The sequence below is a fragment of the Alligator sinensis genome, unplaced genomic scaffold, assembly GCF_000455745.1.
Source record: "Alligator sinensis unplaced genomic scaffold, ASM45574v1 scaffold235_1, whole genome shotgun sequence".
In the NCBI taxonomy this organism is placed as follows: Eukaryota; Metazoa; Chordata; order Crocodylia; family Alligatoridae; genus Alligator; species Alligator sinensis.
Window position 1 is genome coordinate 2,602,392 of NW_005842042.1, and position 17,992 is coordinate 2,620,383.

The window sequence follows — 17,992 nt, forward strand, 5'->3', positions numbered from 1 at the left end:
CCCGACACCCCCCTGTCACTTCCCCAGCCCCGCTATGGGTGCCCCGCCTGGCCCTTTAAGAAAAAAAAATACCAAGAAAATCACCAGAACTCGCCACTCCTGCCCATGGGGGGTGATCCCTGCTGCCCCCTGCTGCCCTGCACCAGGTGGGGGGCTCTGCATGAGCCCCCAAAGCCCCGAGGCCACTGAAGGAGTGGTGAGTCCAGGGGCTTTTCTTGTTTTTTTTTTTCTTTAAGGGTTGGCGCTGGGCACAGGGCACCTGTGGAGGGAGTGGTGGGGTTGGGGGGCTTGTGCAGAGCCCCCCATGCAGTGGGAAGCAGTGGGGATTGCCCCCCCCCGCCCAGCACCACCCAGTGAGCACTGGAGCTTTTCTTTAAAGTACTGAGCTGGGGCCAGTGGGGGCAGCCATGAGGGGGTCTGGGGGAGAAGGGGCGTCAGGGGGCTGGCAGGGGTCCCCACATGGTCCGCTCCCCCTTCCCCACCCCTAGTAATTACCAGTTTGGAGTCAGCAGCAGCTCCCTGCTGCAGCCACCGGGGACTGCCCGAATCATCAAAACTCTCTGAATCTTTGCCTGATTCGATTCGGATTCAGAGATTCAACCACCGAATCGAGCCAAATCTCCTTCAAATCGAATCAGCACCTGAAGCTTCGCACAGCCCTAGTAGTAGGGTTTTAGTAACTTGTTTGAGGATTTTATTGGCATCCTGCCAACCCCCGTGTTGTCTGTTTGCCTAGAATAGATTGCTGTAGCTCAGAGAGCAGATAGGTGAGGAAACCTGCCATAGATCCACCTTGAAAAGGAGAGCAGCAGCGAGGGCAGGAAGGAGGGGGTCCATAACAAGGGAGCCTGCTGAGCTTTGTGAAAAAGCTGCTGTATCTCCCCTCCTCTGCTCTTGGGGAGAGGCAGCACTTTTTTTTTTTTTAACTTCTGTCCTGTACTATTTAGAGGTTACCACTTTTACTTATGCCCAAAGTAGCTGAACCTTATAAGAGTGTATTGTAAACTTTGCACAATTTCTGCAGACCTGGGCAGTGTGGAAAAGAAGCATCTGCCTAAATGTTTGTTCTGGCCCTTGGACCAATGTCCCTTTAACTGTAGCACGCTGAACAATGATACCAGCCTGTGTAATGATAGCATGTAATTGGCTTTCCAAAGTGCATTTGACTTGATATTAGTTGCCAACTTGGAAGCAATGTATTTAAGCAAAGAACATATTATTGCTATGGTGGATTAGAGCCCTATAACCCTTGAAGCATGTGTTCCCTGCAGCATTACCTTCCCTTAACTCCTCTCAACTCAGCGGTCACCCTCCCCAACAGCCCTGCAAGGTATAAGGAGAGTTGTTAGGAGCTGGACATAGTCCTAAAGCACCCCCGGGATTCCCTAGTATCATCCTTTAATATCATCAGCTATATGATATTGGGCAGGAGTCTGTCCCATTGCTTTGATTGTTGGAAGCTGAATCTCTGGCCAGCTTCAAACCACAGAGGAGGGTATTGAGATGGCAATAGGCTTTTCCTCCTTATCACCAGTTTGGAGGGATGATTGGATGGGATTGAGGGGGAAGGGTTACAGTTGTCAGAGGATTGACCCTGTGAGAAGTGCTGCATTTTGTTCAGTGCTCTTTGTTCCATGTGTGTTTCTGAGTCAAAAATTAAGATTTGACTTTTTGCAGTCTTGCAGATCTGAGATGACTAACACACTATCATAGTACTCACCAATACCATAATACCCACCATGCTGATTATCAACAATTGGCACTACTGAACACTTTTCACTGAGTTGATATTGGAAGTTGTATGCTTGAGGTTGCCGCACCAGTAGTATCTCACAGGAAATGCCTGCCATAAATGTTTGACTCTTGCTATTAACTAGTGTAGCTCTGGTCAGTGGGAAGTCAGGGTGCATTCAAAAAGAGTGTAAATGAAAGAACTTCTATCAAATCTTTCTCCAAATTTTTAAAGACTGGGATTTTTGTGGGAGTGGCTTTTGTCTATTGATTGGAGTATGCAGGTTCAGGACTTCTGGCTTGTGTTCCCCTTTGCAATGGTTTTGCTGTGCATATAAATCTCACTACTTACTAGTAATCTGTTCCCATCCATCATGGTTGCTAAGCCACAGTCATCGATAGCGTCTGCTACACTCTTAGCTAAAGAGCTGGGTCTTTTGGCTCTGTAACGTTCTTGTAGGATCCAGAGGTCATTATTTCAGTGCCCAATACTGGCAGCCAGCCCAGAAGCACAGTTGCATACAGCATTGGAGAACACCCGTTGTCTCTTGCTGCCTCAACATCCTCACCTAAAATTGGAGAGAATATTATGTGTGAGCCCCTTTGTTGACCAGGCACATGAGAAGGGCCTGTGATTTTAGTGGTTATTGATCTTCACATTCCTTCTCTTCTTTTTCTCTTGTGTGACTTCTGTCCCAACCAGGTTTTCATCAGATCTCTCAGAATAAAGTGGCAGTGCTGCTCCTGGCTGGAGGGCAAGGAACACGCCTGGGGGTGACCTATCCCAAGGGGATGTACAACGTGGGGTTGCCTAGTGGCAAGACCTTGTATCAGATTCAGGCAGAAAGAATCCGCAAAGTGGAGCAGCTTGCTGGCAAGAAATATGACACCAAGTGTACCATCCCCTGGTAGGTGGCATGACATGTTGTGTATATGGTACAGATGTCTTTGTATTACGCTGCCACCCACATGCTTTCACTCAGCTTCCAGTGGTGTTGTGAGGTGCTGTGCTAATGGAAACAATGGGTTGTTCATTGCTTTTAAATGTTCATAATAAAGACAGACAAAGAGGGGAAGCACAGAAAAGGGAAGTGAGTTTCCCAAATGCAGACAGCAGTGGCAGAGCTAGGAAAGGAACCCTGGCCTCTTGGATCCCAGACCAGTGTCCAAATAATTGAAGCATAGTTCAACTGTGATCTCTCCATCTAGTTTTTAATACAACACCTATCTCTGCGATATCTAGGCATCTATTTCAGACCTATCACAAGTAACCACCAGGGCTTCTAAGAGCAGGTAAGATGAAAATGTATTGTGCCTTTCTCTGAGGGTTTTTTGGGGCTTGAAAAATCTTATTGTGCAGCTTCCAAGAACCCAGTACTTACTGTTTCTGCCACAGTAAAGTGGGGGTTTTTTTCTTCCCACAAAGATAAGTGCTTCCCTTCCTACTTAACCTCTGGCTCCATCAGGAGAATCCTGCACAGTGATTCTTCAACATATTTCCTCTGTTTTTTACCTCCTGCTATGCCTATCCAGGTGTCCGCAGGAAGCATGCTTAAAAAGAACAGCATTAAATGGGCTATGTCAAAGATAGAAGCCTTGAAATGCTGCTTGCTTTAAGAGTGCCTTATTTGCAACTGGGCTCCTAATCTCCTGCCTGCTGATGGCTTGCTTTGCCTCCAGGTTGCAAAACAGTCAAAATGTTCAAAGTGCAGAAAAATAATTCCTTCGGTGAGGGGGTTGATGAGAAGGGGGAAGGCTCTTAAGTGCGCAATTCTGGCAGTAGGCTGTTACCAGCAAGAAGATTTTATTAATGTCACCACCCTGTCCTGCTCGGTCATAGGAGGGAGTTGAGGAGTGTGAAGGCCCCAGAGTATCCCTGAGGTTTGGAATTTAACACCTTGAGACTTTGTCTAGGTGCTGTTTATAAATAATTGACTAACTTGACATGGCTCCAGGTTGTTCTCTGGGAAAGCTCATTGGGGCCAGTGTGTCTTATGCCACATATATTTGACCTGATTTATACTGATTGCATTTGGTATTTGCCTAGAGCTTTGTTCACTCTGAAAGGGAGCATTGGAAAACGCAGTAGATGAAAGCCTGATGCCAGTTTATGCCAGCACCCATACTGTCCAGTGCTGGGCTGGCCATTCTAGTGTGCAAGAACAGGACCCTGCGGGCCTATAGAAATAGGAATTGCAGAGCTGCTTAGGTGAGGATTTCATGAAAATGAGCTCTTAGCCCCCATATTTCCCACCCCATTAAAGAAGAAAAATGTGGGGGAAGAAAGAGAGAATTATTTGGAAATGGAAGGAGGGAGAAGAATAACAGCACAGGGAAAACAGGGTTAGAAAATGTTCTGTTTCTCCAGGAGAAGAGGATCTGGAAAATTTGGATTCAGGCTACTGAAGAGTCATTATTGGCCCTTGAGACCCAAAGCCAATGGAAACCTACTGTAGACCCTTCCTCCTCCATGTCTTGGCATTAACTTGATTATCAGGCATGTGTGAGGAGGGTTTTTTTCCTTACTTCAACCACTGAGTGACCCTCTGACACATGGATGTCACTCACTTTTGGAGAAAGACATTTTTAATTGGGGTCAAATGATAAGGTTAGGGCTGAGCTAGCCCTTGTGGATATCCTATAGACTAGGGCTGTGTGAGGCTTCGGACAGAGCTCGGATCTGGAGAAGCTTCAGATGCTTTGGGGTCCGAAGCAGCATGTCCGGGTTGAAGCGCTGCCTCGTTCGGCTTCCCCTAGCTGCTGACAGGCAAAACTTGTGCCATAGGTGCTTGGGGGACTGACTGTCTGGCTTGGGGCATGGGAGACACTATTGCAGGCCTCGCTGCTAAGCTACTGTGTTAACAGTTACCAATCAATTATGATTCACTCAGCCACCAGCTCAGTACATAGGACCTAGCTAATGTAGCCAGTTAATTGCCATCAATTAGCACCTACAAAGCCAGACTAAGGAGAGGAAAGAATCAATACAATCAACTGCCCCAGGACAGACAGACAGTCCCACAAGCACCCATGGCAGCCACACGCGCTCCCATGGCATGATTTGTGCCCGTCAGCAGCTAGGGGTGCAGGGCCCCAGAAGCCCTCTGCACCGATCCTGACAGCTGGCAGGCGTCGTGGCTACAGCAGGGGCCACCATCCCTGCAGCTGTCACTGTGCTGCGCCTTAACACACGCAGGGTCACCCATGGCACGAGTTTTGCTTGTTCGTAGCTTGTGGGGCAGTTCCTCCCAAACACCTGCACCGATCTTCTTGAAACTTGGCAGGCTTTGTGGCCTCAGTAAGAGCTACCAGCCCTGCAGTTTTGATCCCCCCTGTGGTGTAACACATAGACATGGCAGGAGTTTTTCTTTCAAGAATTTGGGGTACAGTTCCCCCCAAACCCCTGCACCCATCTTCTTGAAACATGGCAGGTTTCATGCTCTTGCCAGAAGCTACCATCCCTGCAAGTTTCATCCAAGTCGGATAAAAAACAACAAAGTTATAGATATTTCATTGATTTCCCCATTATACCCTATGGCTAGATATCTGAGGTGGCTCCGAAGCTTCGGAGCTGCTTTGGCTGGATGGAGATGGAAACCCGGTCCAGAGCTCCAGATCAGGTCCCTGCCATCCGAAGTGGCCGGATCCGAAGCCAGATTGGATTGCTGCCACTCACGCAGGCGTACTATAGAGCAGTGTTTTCTGAACTTCTGAAGTCACAGAACCCTTTCTCATCACTTCTTCTGGCACAGAACCCCTGCCCCTATCCAAAGACTGGTGTGGTGCCAGGCGACCTGGTTCAGCATTGAGGGTACAGTCTCCATTACTGTCAACCTCGTTGCAGGACCCCAGGGTTCCATGGAACGCAGTTTGGAAACCACTGCTATTCGTAGATTCATAGATGCTAGGGTCGGAAGGGACTTCAATAAATCATCGAGTCTGACCCCTTGCATAGGCAGGAAAGAGGGCCGGGTCTAGATGGACCCAGGTCGAGGCCTACCCCAGCTAGATGCCTATCTAACCTCCTTTTGAAGACCCCCAGGGTAGGGGAGAGCACCACCTCCCTTGGGAGCCCGTTCCAGACCTTGGCCACTCTAACTGTGAAGAAGTTCTTCCTAATGTCTAGTCTAAATCTGCTCTCTGCTAGCTTGTGGCCATTATTTCTTGTAACCCCCGGGGGCGCCTTGGTGAATAAAACCTCACCGATTCCCTTCTGTGCCCCCATGATGAACTTATAGGCAGCCACAAGGTCTCCTCTCAACCTTCTCTTGCGGAGGCTGAAGAGGTCCAGGTGCCCCAGTCTCTCCTCATAGGGCTTGGCCTGCAAGCCCTTAACCATGCGAGTGGCCCTTCTCTGGACCCTCTCCAGGTTATCCACATCTCTCTTGAAGTGCGGCGCCCAAAATTGCACCCAGCTATAGGAAATAGAAATGGCCCCTCTCTGGAGAACTTGTAAATCAGTATGAGTTTCACTGTAGGGATATCCATCTTATTTAAACACTGAGGATATTTCAGGCAGCTCTTTTAGAACAGTATCGGTTCCCTGTTAGAAAAACCCAAACGATAGACTTGATCAGGGTATCTCCTATGTGCCATTATTTTGAACTGTGTTCATTCTTATTAGTTCAGTTTCTGTTCACTTGCAGGTACATCATGACAAGTGAGTTTACACTGGGACCAACGGAGAAATTCTTCATAGAACATGACTACTTTAACCTGGACAAGTCTAATGTGATTATGTTTGAGCAGAGGATGCTGCCAGCTGTAACATTTGATGGGAAAGCTATCTTGGAAGAGAAGGGGAAAATTGCCATGGCACCAGGTACCCTGCTGTCTACCTATGATTGTCACAGTAAGGAAAAGCATGTTGAAATTCAGAGCTGTCCATCCCTACCTTGGCACAGAGGAGTTCTCTGTAGGAGCATATGTTAATGCTTTGGTGAAAGTTGCTGATTAGCTTGGTACTATGGTGTTCAGACACATTCATGGTGTGATGATCTTGGCTCCATCCTTTTTAGAGGTTTGCCCATGTCACAAATGCTTTCTTGCCGATTGGGAATATTGGCCAAACTGGAAAAGTGTAGGCTATTGCGGGTTGAGATAAAAGAGCATTGGTGGGGGATCAAGACTGCAGTAGCAAAGGGATGCTACATATCAGGATTGAAGGGTGTTAGCAGAGGTGAGAAGCTGGTACATCTCCTTGCCTGTGCCGTGCCTACCTCAAAGTTTGTGCTATTGATCCCTTTCCAAGCACCAAGAATGTGATCTGCTTCCTGTGTGTATGGCACAAGTGCTTGAGGTGCCTCCTACAAAACCTGGTGCGATGCATCAAGGAGACAGTGCGCTGAAACACCATGGAGAGTAAGAACTTCTTTTAAAACTCTATTTTTAAATGTGTCTGAAACTAGAGTATTAGAAAATGAGGAGCATGATAATTATTTCCCAACTTCTAATAGCTTCCTTCTGGTACTTTTCCTCTAAGGATCTTAAAGTGTATTTGGCATGTCACTGAGTAATCCCTCATTCACCTATTTCACAGCAGGAGTTATCACTATTCCCATTTTACAGGTGGGGAGACAGAGGCACAGAAACTAAGTGACTCATTCCCAGGGCTACAGTCAACATGTGGTAAACTTGGGATAATATTTAGCCATGCTAAATTCCAGTCCTGCGTTTCAGCCACTAAATAATGTCATCCCAGCTTTCCTTATTTGTTCATGGTTTAAAGATTCTGCTCTTGACATCACTGTGTGGTTTGGATGTTTGGACATTAACAAAATGGGCTTTGTTATTTCTTTGGGTTATAGATGGCAATGGAGGTTTATACCGTGCAGTGGTGGACAACAAGATCTTGGATGACATGGAACAACGTGGGATCCAATATATCCATGTTTACTGTGTGGACAATATCCTTGTCAAAATGGCCGATCCGGTCTTCATTGGCTTCTGTGTGTCCAAAGGAGCAGACTGCGGTGCGAAGGTGAGCCAATACTAATGTTGAGCCACTTCTCCAGTGTGTGTATTTGTGTTCTCCCCTGCTTGGAAGCTGTTGGGTAGCCAGGGCTCTGGTGTGCTTAGGTGTGTACCATTTTGTCCTCTAATCATTCTCAGAGAAAGTGTGACATGAAGACCAAACATAGCTGAGCTCCACATGTGCAGTCCCCACTAGTGTTCCCTAGGTGGTGACTGTGCTAGCGGCAAACTGTGTCCAATTTGTGGAACTGTAGGTATATCTGTAGGACACTGTGCCTTTTAAGCATACTTGAGAAGCCTAGAGGCAAGAGGGCTGTCTAGACTGAGTCGTATTATTCATCTTTTATTCTAGTCCAGATACCTCTGGAGTGGGGACGTAGGAGATTGAGCAAGGCTGTCTTGTCTTTGTAGATCAAAAGCAACAGGTCTTTGAACATCTATGGAGAGAAGCTTGCATAACATTTAATAATTAACAGCCTTAGCAAGAGAAGAAATCTTAAAGCAGTAATTATAAATGTGTTGCATTTAGCATTGGACCAACTTCCTTAATAGGAAAAATGTGCCCCAGTGTGATCTTGGATCCAGTATGATCACTTTAAATGTTTCATTTTCTTCCCAGTGGTTTGGATAGATACCTAGTTGAATGCCAAGTTCATGGGGCAAAATGAGTCTCCAGTGCTACCCCATACTCATGGCAATGTCTCCTGGGTTGAATCTCCTGTGTCACACTAGCATAAAACAGAACCTCCACAAGTGTCAGTTTGTATACGAGCTATCCTAACATCTGGCAGCATGAAAAGGTTTGAAGCCCACTTGAATTGAATTGAATCCCTGCTTCCTCGCTGCTACCCTCATCCTCTGTCCTGTCACTGCAGGTGGTGGAGAAAGCCTACCCTACAGAGCCTGTTGGGGTAGTCTGCCTTGTTGATGGAGTCTCTCAGGTGGTAGAATACAGTGAAATCAGCCTGGAGACTACACAGAAGCAGAGCCCTGATGGGCAACTAGTTTACAGTGCTGGCAACATCTGTAATCACTTTTTCACACTTGAGTTCCTCAAGACAGTGGCACAGTAAGTTTTGCTAGGTGGCTTCACAAACTAAAAATGTACTAAGCAGGGACTGTCCCAGCTGCTGTGGGTTGTAGGTTTCTGTTACTGGGGGGAAATTGCTCATATTGCTGAAAACAGCTGTCTTCTCTTACTAAAGTGTTTAGGATCCTTTTAATGAGGACTGATCAGTGATGAGTTATGCCCTGCTGTGCCAAAAATGAATTTAGTTACACCAAAGGAGGTGTCTAATGTAGATGATCTTAACTATTTCCTGCTCACTGAGTAGTCAGCCAGTGTGAGTTCATTCTAATGATTTTGCATTTTCTTGCCTGAGTGAATGGATCTCCTGCTGGAGAGTTGTGGAGTGGAGGTCTACAACCAGAGAAGTTAGTTCATGCCTTTGTACAGTTCAGTCCCACTCCCATTTAAACAGCATGGTACTGTTACTCTGACTCTCTCCTGGTGTTTGCCACCATGGTGTGCCCTTTGATTCTATCCAGTGGGCATCCTGTAGGGCTTGCTGTTTTTCAACAGTGGGTGTTTGGGTGTTACAAGGAAAGAGCAGCACTTTCTAAGCCCAAGGTGAGCTAATGGTAGCAATAAGCTGCCTACTATTGAGAGCTGGGAATCTTCTTGCTTGTTTCTGCATAAAATACATGAACTTATTTTTATTTCTGTTTCACCCTGGCAGGAAATTTGAGCCCCAGCTGAAGCAGCATGTAGCCATAAAGAAGGTGCCATATGTTGACGAGGAGGGAAATCTGGTAAAGCCGCTAAAACCGAACGGGATAAAGCTGGAGAAGTTTGTGTTTGATGTGTTCCAGTTCTCTAAGTTAGTGGTAGATGTGAATCTTTTCCTTCTCAGTATTCCTTTCCATGACCTTAGATTGTAACATGTATTTATGGGGAGGGCAGATTTTTGAATGCTGACATTATGGGTAACTTATGAAAAGGATGCTAGGCCTGCTTCAAACTGATGCTTGGTGACAATGCTGCCTTGTATTTCAAGGGGCAGGGGTCCCGCACCTGTAAAATTTACTTTGAATACCTGCAAGTTAGCGACTATGCATTTGGGGGTTGGTGGTTTGGCTGAGTGAGCCTCTGCTTACCTTGTGTCAAGGGAATTCAGGGTGGAGCCTCAATTTAATATTAATCCCATGATGGAGAATTCAAACCCACTGAAGATGACCTATTCAAAATTGTGGCTCTTGTAGCAACTATAACTCTGTTACACTCTACATGCATATCAAGTCAAGCTTCTGTTAGCATACTATATATACAGACATAAAATACATTACTTAAGCACCATGTGGCCAAATTACTGTTGCTGTGTGAACTGTAAATTTTGCATTGCCTGACTTTTTAAGGCATGTCAGAGATCTATCTTACTATGCCACTAACACAACCTGTGGTCTTTTTATTTAAGAGGTGCTGCATTTAATAGCTTAATGATGTAGCATGATTTCTATCATTTAGAATTTAAACCTTGCTTTCCTGGCTGTAGAATTTGACAGCAAAGATTCACCAGGCTGAAACATAAGCATAAAGCAGCATCAGCTGGAGCATGATATCATTCTCTTTGGGGGTTTTACATCTGTCCATTTTTAAATGGATTTAATTCAGGACTGAGCAGCTTAAAATCTGATTCTGCCCTCAGGCCAAAAACAAAACAAAAGAAAAAGCTTTTTAAACGTATCTTACATCTGCATAGCTGCTGCGCTGCCCAGCCCTAATGAGGAACCCTACAGTAACTTAGCAGGAGACCAAGAAAGCAAAATAATTTGGTGTCAAAAGCAGATATGAGCTTTAGGTTTTGAAATGGTAATTACAGCGGTGATTTTTTTTTTTTTTTTTTTTTTTTTTTTTTAACAATGATGGCAACTGACACTGCTGGATGCATTTCATATTTGAAATGCAAAAACATGCAGTTGCTGCCTCTGTTTGCCTTCCCATGACTGAAAAACAGCTATTTATAAAGTGTACTAAATCTGGCAGAGGGAGGACGGGGGGTTTCCATAAGCAGTATTCATGAAACTGTACTTTGCCCCTGTCCCACGGGACCCCTGATTTAACAGCCATTTTGTGGGACAGAAAACTGAAGCTCAGAACTGCACTTTTTTATTTGTAACAGACTTTCATAAGGGTCGATCACAGACAGTGGAGCAAGGCCTTCCCTTTCTAGCTTTTAGGCCCTGTTCGTGCCTCAGTTTCCCTCAGTTATGCCCCACCTTTACTTTTTGCTGTCTTAGCTGGAGCTTTTCACTCACCAGGCTCCTTTGCCCCGAAGGTCTCTTCCTTCTTGGCTTTCTGTCTGGGACCTCTGGAGAATTGTCACGTGCCCTCTTCTTAGCAAGCTCCCTCTTCAGACTCCCAGTTCCCCGCCAGGCTGGGTTTCTCAGCCCGTGTCCCCGTGGACCTGATCCTTATACTCCTTTGCTTTCCACATAGGGAAGCAAGCTTAGCCTGGTTTAATTCTGCTGTGGGCTCTGCTACATTAGTGCTGTCTAGGTTATACGGCATCCCCTATGGAATCTTATACGTGCCTTTACTGTCAAGAAGAACCTACGCTAAGGCATTTTTTTTTTTCCTTTCTTTACTGCTTGCTGACAGGAACTTTGTTGCATTTGAAGTTTTAAGGGAAGAAGAGTTCTCCCCATTAAAAAATGCAGATACAGGTGACAAAGATACTCCTACCACAGCTCGGAGAGCCCTCCTGTCCCAGCATTACCGCTGGGCTCTGAAGGCTGGAGCCAGGTTCCTGGATGAAAATGGCTGCAGGATTCCAGAGAAAATCAGGTAAACACGTCTAGTCAGGTATTTCGCTTCGTTCCAGTCACTGCCAACTCTTGGCTGGCTTCTGGCATGTCCTGTGGTGCAGAGAATTTGTGACTTCCTCAGTCAGTGTTTCTGGTGGTGATCGGCATGGTTCCTCTTCTGCAACAGGACTTTCATTGACACACCGCTTGAGATCAATATCTACAACCGCTCCTGGTGCATTAGTGATCACAGATTGTGTAAACTGAAGCAGGCTTTCCCTGGGGGGCACAACGTATTCTGCATGTAGGTAGCATATCTGCTTGGATACGGGTTTACCGCCTGGCAGTCACTTCAGCAGAGGCTATGTCCACCAATAAATAAGGCTCCAGAAGCTTGAAGGGGTCGTAACTTGAGTTGTGCCACAGCAGGGTTGGGAGCAGTGCATCTCCAAATATTGGAAGTACAGCCTGGTGCCGAGTTATCTAACCTCTGCGTTCCCACAGAGCTCTGGCAAGGCTTAATGCTGTTCCCTATGGTGGAAGCACTGACAAGAGAAAGCAGTAGCAAAAATATTCTCTGTCTCTGAGTCAGTTCTCTTCTTGGCAAGAAGGACTTGGCCAGCTTGAGAAGGTGTAACTTACAGCTTGTCTGAATATAGATCTTGTACTCATAGATGCATAGAAAATCTCTCGTTCTCTTGGGCACCAACATTTGTCATTCTATAGGAAACCCTGTCCCAGATGTTTCCTTTGTCATGCTTAATTCACAGAGATCCTTTACCCTGAGTAGGGCTTCTGCCTCATTGCCTCATAGCTCAGTAAAACTAAAACCGTTAGTCTCTTGTTGAAAAGTACTTCCTAGAAATCTTAATGCAATTTTTGATGTGAAGTAACCTAGGAAATATTAACTTTTACCATAACCCAGGTTCAAACAGTCTCTGGGGTAGGTGATCATACACTCTCTTCCCTTTTTGGTGATATGTCCTGTTTTCTGAGTTTCCATGGGAAAGCTGTCATTTTACAAGCATGTAAAGAGTGGACTTAATCCTGTTCTGTTCTTTAGTTTATCAGGAACTGAAGACCCTCCTGCTGTGTGTGAAATTTCTCCATTGGTGTCTTATTTCGGAGAGGTGAGACTAATTGTCTAAGCAGATATTTTTAAGTACCTGGAGTTCAGAACCTCTAAGTCCTGTCAGTATAGTTTTGGCAAGGCACATAACCTCTGTGTCTTAGTTTTGCTATCTATGAAATGACATTTATAATAGTTGCCCACTTCTTAGTGGGGCTGTTCAACCTCATTAAGGTTCATAAATGCTTTGAGGCCTCCTGAAAAAAAAGGTCTATTGTAGTGGAATACGTCATCATGATAGATAAATCCCTGGGGCCAAATGCATAAGTGGTGTAAGTCCACACACATTTAGAGCAGTAAGGGATCTCTTCTAGAGCGAGTAAGCACTAAACACCCAAAGCTAGGTACCTGCTCTACCCTTTTAGGGACCAGCTTTCAGAGATTTCTGGAATTTTGCCTGGGGAACAAAGTTGTAATGACAGAGATCTTCCTTCGTGCAGGGGGAAGAGTTTTTCTTGTTGCTGGGATTCACAGAGCCACACAGTCGGAGGCTTCCTTTTCATGTTAGGAGCCAGAAGCATGATGTGAAGGAAAGTCAGAAAGCAAAGAATGATATTTCTTAGTGAATGAGGGCAGACCATGTAGTGTAGAGCCTCATCTGGGACAGGTAGGGTGGGGAGGAACGGCCCCATGAGAACTGTAGAGGGTGACTTAGACGTCAGCAGTGGGAGCGCAGATGTATTTGGAAGGTTTTCTTATACACCTAGGCCTTATCTTCATCAGATGTGCTGTTAACTCTTGGTAGCTAACACATGGCAGTTGGTTGGAGGCATAATCTTAGCACAGACAAGGCAGTTTGGAGTTTTAATTCATGGTAGTAGGCTTTCACATAATTATCTTCCCTTTCTCCAGTAGTTTCCATGTGTGAACTGACATGAATTAACAATACTGTTTTGTTTTGTTTTTTTCCCCAGTGAAAATGCATGCTTAGATGTCTGTTGCACCGGGGTTTGCTTCTGCCACTTGCACTTGCTCTAATGAGAGCCTTGTAGCTAAAACCCTTGCATCTGTTTCTAAATACAGGGTCAATATTTCAGTGTATCATTGAAGCTTGTGCTGTTCATGGCTGTACTTGTCTTAATCTGTAAACAGAAGATCTTAACCTGCTGAGCTGTCAGCTGCCCTTCCCCAGCAATACCAGCTCTTAATTTTGGCAAATATAACCAGGTTTGATGCATCTACAAGCTAACTGTATTTTTTCACACATTTGCAGGGGCTGGAAACATACATGAAGAATAAAGACATCACTTCACCCTTTATATTTGATGGAAGCAAAACAGAAATGCCAGAAAACTCTTGAACAAGGGGAAAACCTGGAACCAATACATATGACCATCAGCTCCATGATGGCAACAGGCACTAATTAAACATTGGCATTTACTATTAAAATGCTATCAATAATTAGATTGCATTATCAGGTTGATGCCAAATGCCAGTAGTGAGTATGTTTACAGGTAGAAAAACACTCCAATGCTATGTGATAACTTCAGAAGTTACATCCTTACCTCACTGTTATTTGGAGGTTCAGGTATGAATGATATTTGTATTTGTTAATCCAGTTACTAAATAGGCTTTATTTCTGCAATCAAAACTGTTATCCTTCTAGTTTCTAAGTTATACAAATAAGTGATAAGAGCCAATTGGGACCAAAACAGTTTTTTGCATGTCACATAATTAGATTAATTAAACTGTAATTGTCACTAGATTTTTTTAATTCTCATTGATGTTAATGTAGGAATGTGAAAGAGATTAATTTGAGGTCCAAGCCCATAAAATGCTGAATACACAACTACAGTTATATCTTCCAGAGTCCATGCCCCTTTTGTCCTAGCTCTGTCTTGGCAGCTAGTCCTGTATTTGCTCTGATTAGAGAGTCCATTCAGATAATGAATAGTGTTCACCCAGGTAACGCCATTTTATAGACCTCTGACTTCAGTGGGGCTTTATCTGAGAATAAGTGTGACTTAGCATTCAGGTTGTAGAATCAAGATTAAAAGACTTACACCTTCAAGTTCAGCTGTGGATTGGTTGGATTTTAAATTGTAATTGTCTAGTTTTTAAAAAGAATCATCAGAAATACTTCACGTTAACGTTATCTTCCTTCTGTCCTGGGAGACGCTATTTTTTTTTTTTTATTTTGCTGTCCAACTTTTTGTAACATGCCTCTCACTTTTAGACTTTTTTTATAAGTGTCTTTAAAGCAATAAATGGAGTAAATCCAGGAGGGTATGATTTAATGCTCTAAAGTAAAAAGGTATTTAATCTTAGCATAAATGGTACAAGCCATAAAAAGCCAGGATGTGCCTTTGTAACCAGAGGGCAGGGTTGGTATCCACCATTCCTGCACCCCTCGAAGCATTGCGTTCCTCTTACTTTCATCATTGTCTTCATTTTTTAAAGTTATTTTTCAAGTTTGTTGAGCTGAACGTGCCAGATTATTAACCAGAGATGGTAATTATCAGAATTATATGTAACAGATGGACCTCAGTCCTGGCATAGAAAGCACACATCTAGCTGAGAGAATTAATTCTTCATGTACTGTATAATCTTTGGCCTTTTTGATTTTGTGTGTGTGTGTGTGTGTGTGTGTGTGTATTTTATGATGTGAATACCTGTCTGATATAAAAACCTGATTGAGGTGGTCACATTCATTTTTTCTGGTTATTTAAAAAAAAAAAAAAGATGGTCTCTTAACCAGATCCTTTCCTCCCTCAATATTGTTCTGCAGATAGCTTCACAGTTAGTCAACTGAGTCTTTTTTTTTTTTTTTTTTTCCAAACAGCTGTATTTTTAAAACTAAAGAAAGTATTTGGCCATATGTTTTGTTTGGATTTTGATATTTCAGCTGTTCTGACCAATAGTCATTGCACCTAAATTACTGAGAATAAACTTTTTTATAAAGTAAGATTGAGGTGAATTTGGTGAAATATAAGAAAGGCCTCTTGTGATAACTTTTTTTTACCGCAGGCTCATAGTTTCGAAAGAAGTCATCTACATTTCAACTGCAAAATTTGCTTTTGTATGAGCTGTATTTGCATAGATATAGACAAATGACTATTTGCACATGGAGAGGAGCTAATCACACTCCTGATTAATCTGCTTGGATGTGAAAATGTTAATTATAAAAGATTGTCAAGGTAAATTATAGACTGAATTGTCAAAGGCAAATACTGACTGTGTTGCATAATTTTCCTGTGATGATTCCATTTCAGTCAGTTGAGTTACTGAATGAAATCTGGGGGTAAACACACAGCATCTTTATGATTAATTTCTGTTAATTCTTGCACAAGTTTATTTTAAGCTGCATTCTGCCTTATCGAAAGAAAATTTGTCCTGCAGCCTTGTATTGCATTTGCCAAAAGGGTACATTCTCCTTGGAGCCTGAATTGCCATTTAGCCCAGCACTCTTTCATCTCATGAATGTATGGCTGCTTACATGCTTTTTATCATGCATTTTCCAGTGGGAGCTGACTGTTCTTTCTTGTATCTCAAACTGAAATATTAAAAGGGATTTTAAAGGAACTTTAAAAATACTAAATACATATAATTTATCATGTGTTTGGTAAAATGATTCCAGCATCTCTTCTGAATGGCTTTTTTTATAAAACAAAAGGAGATCCCTCTTTTAGGTCTCCCAAAGCTTTCTTGAATACATTTCTCTAATAAAGATACTGTGCAACTTCTAATTCATCTCTATCTTTAATGCACATGACATGAAAGAAATAAAGATAATGAGCTGGTTCTTTATTGCTGCACAGTTATGGGTGTCTCTACTGTAATTATGGAAATCTGACATAGTGCTGCTGAAGAACTGTTACAAATGCAGGTATATTGTAAGCTCTCCCAAGATCCAGATATATGAGAACTCAAAAATGGGACACGAGAGAACATAATACAGGAGGGAGTTTGACATTATGTGGGAAGTATTTTCCAACACAACACTTTTTCATCGCCTCCCTTTTCAGACTTGTTAGCTTTAATTTTCCTTAGGCTAACAGACTTAATGTAGGATGAGGTTAAATTTGGATCTAAAATGAATGGTGTGCCTTTTTATTAAAATACACTTCAGTGGTATGGCTCTGAGTCAGTGTTTCACAGCTGTTGTTTATACAGCAGTGCACCACGAGGTGTCAAGTGGAATCATACTTTTACTATATCACCGATCAACAATCACTTTTAAAGAAAACGATGGCTCTATGGAACAAAACTGTAAAAAAGCCCTAGTGTTTCTTCACAAGGACAAGTTGGGTGGCATTTCTACTGAATTGCTTGGATGTAGTGCTTTAGTGATCCACCATTTCAGATTGTTCAAAGAGCAGAGCATGTTCCCCCACCCACAGAGCTTGTTCCCTCTTACACCCACCAGCGCTTGCAAAACAAGCAATGTTGTTATGCTGCCTGAATTAATGATGAGAAGCAAGGTTTGTTTGGTGATGTTGCTCTTTTATTGGGCCAGCTGGAAGAGATGTTAGACAAGCTTGCAGGCACAGGATGCCCCTTCCTCCATTCTGGGAAAGAAACAGGAGCAGCTTCGTACACCCCCTGCTGTGTCACTACTAAATATAGTGCAAGTGAAGTTAATGTTAGTCTTCTTGTGAGCCTAATTTTCTTTGCTCTCTTTCTGGATGGAGTGAGGTTGAATATACTCTGCTCCCTTTCTCTGAGCTGTCCTGTGATTTTTCTGCTTGCTCCAAATCCCAGTGTGATATCAGCTTTGTGGGATGGGGCTCACTTGTGGACATGGGTGAACCTAGGCCTTCCAAAAGGGGGTTGCAAATGGTGTGGTGCATCACTGCATATAACATACAACATTTTTCTTCCAGTTAAGAAACTGGAGGCTTTGCTAAAAGCAGGGGCCTAAATCTCTAGTACTCAATTTAAGACTGAAGGAAAAGAACAAAACAAAACTAGACACTTCATTGGAATAGGCATTAATTTGCTATGTAGCACATTACATATAAAAACACAACAAACAAAAATAATCCAAAGCTGTTGTTTCATTAGTCCTGGAGTCCTTGTAGTTCATTCCAGATGCATAACACCAAATCAAGCCTTGAGCAGCTGGAGGGTGCCTTCAGTGCTTCACTGCAAGTGATTTCCACCTGAACTAATGTTCCCCTGAACTAATATTGCCATACCGGAGCTAATGTTTTTAGCTAGTGTTAAAAAACAGACAGCAGGGCTGTGAAATGTATTACTAGAAGCAGTGAACAGCAGCATGGAAGAAGCAAGGATTGCTGGAGATACTAGGAAAGACTTTCCCCCTGGGAGGGGAGGGCAGTAAAGCACGGGAACAGGCTGCGAGGGAGGCTGTGGGATTCCACCCTGGAGGTTTTTAAGGCTGGGGTAGACAAA

At 43.7% G+C, this 17,992-nt stretch overlaps 1 protein-coding gene across 2 annotated transcripts in view; it reads left to right on the top strand.

Moving 5' to 3' along the window:
- The window catches only part of UAP1L1 (UDP-N-acetylglucosamine pyrophosphorylase 1 like 1), a 22,252-nt gene extending 5,929 nt beyond the window's left edge, over positions 1-16,323 (top strand). The window contains exons 2-9 of one of the 2 annotated variants that reach the window (XM_025203027.1): positions 2,435-2,639; positions 6,378-6,553; positions 7,539-7,711; positions 8,580-8,773; positions 9,444-9,584; positions 11,363-11,548; positions 12,572-12,638; positions 13,851-16,323. In XM_025203027.1, the coding sequence (XP_025058812.1) occupies positions 2,524-2,639; positions 6,378-6,553; positions 7,539-7,711; positions 8,580-8,773; positions 9,444-9,584; positions 11,363-11,548; positions 12,572-12,638; positions 13,851-13,937 (1,140 nt within the window). In that variant the 5' untranslated portion in view covers positions 2,435-2,523 and the 3' untranslated portion in view covers positions 13,938-16,323. Of the gene's footprint in view, positions 1-627; positions 2,640-6,377; positions 6,554-7,538; positions 7,712-8,579; positions 8,774-9,443; positions 9,585-11,362; positions 11,549-12,571; positions 12,639-13,850 lie in introns of those variants that run through there. The other variant, XM_025203026.1, reaches the window with a different exon arrangement.
- Positions 16,324-17,992: the final 1,669 nt, after the last annotated feature.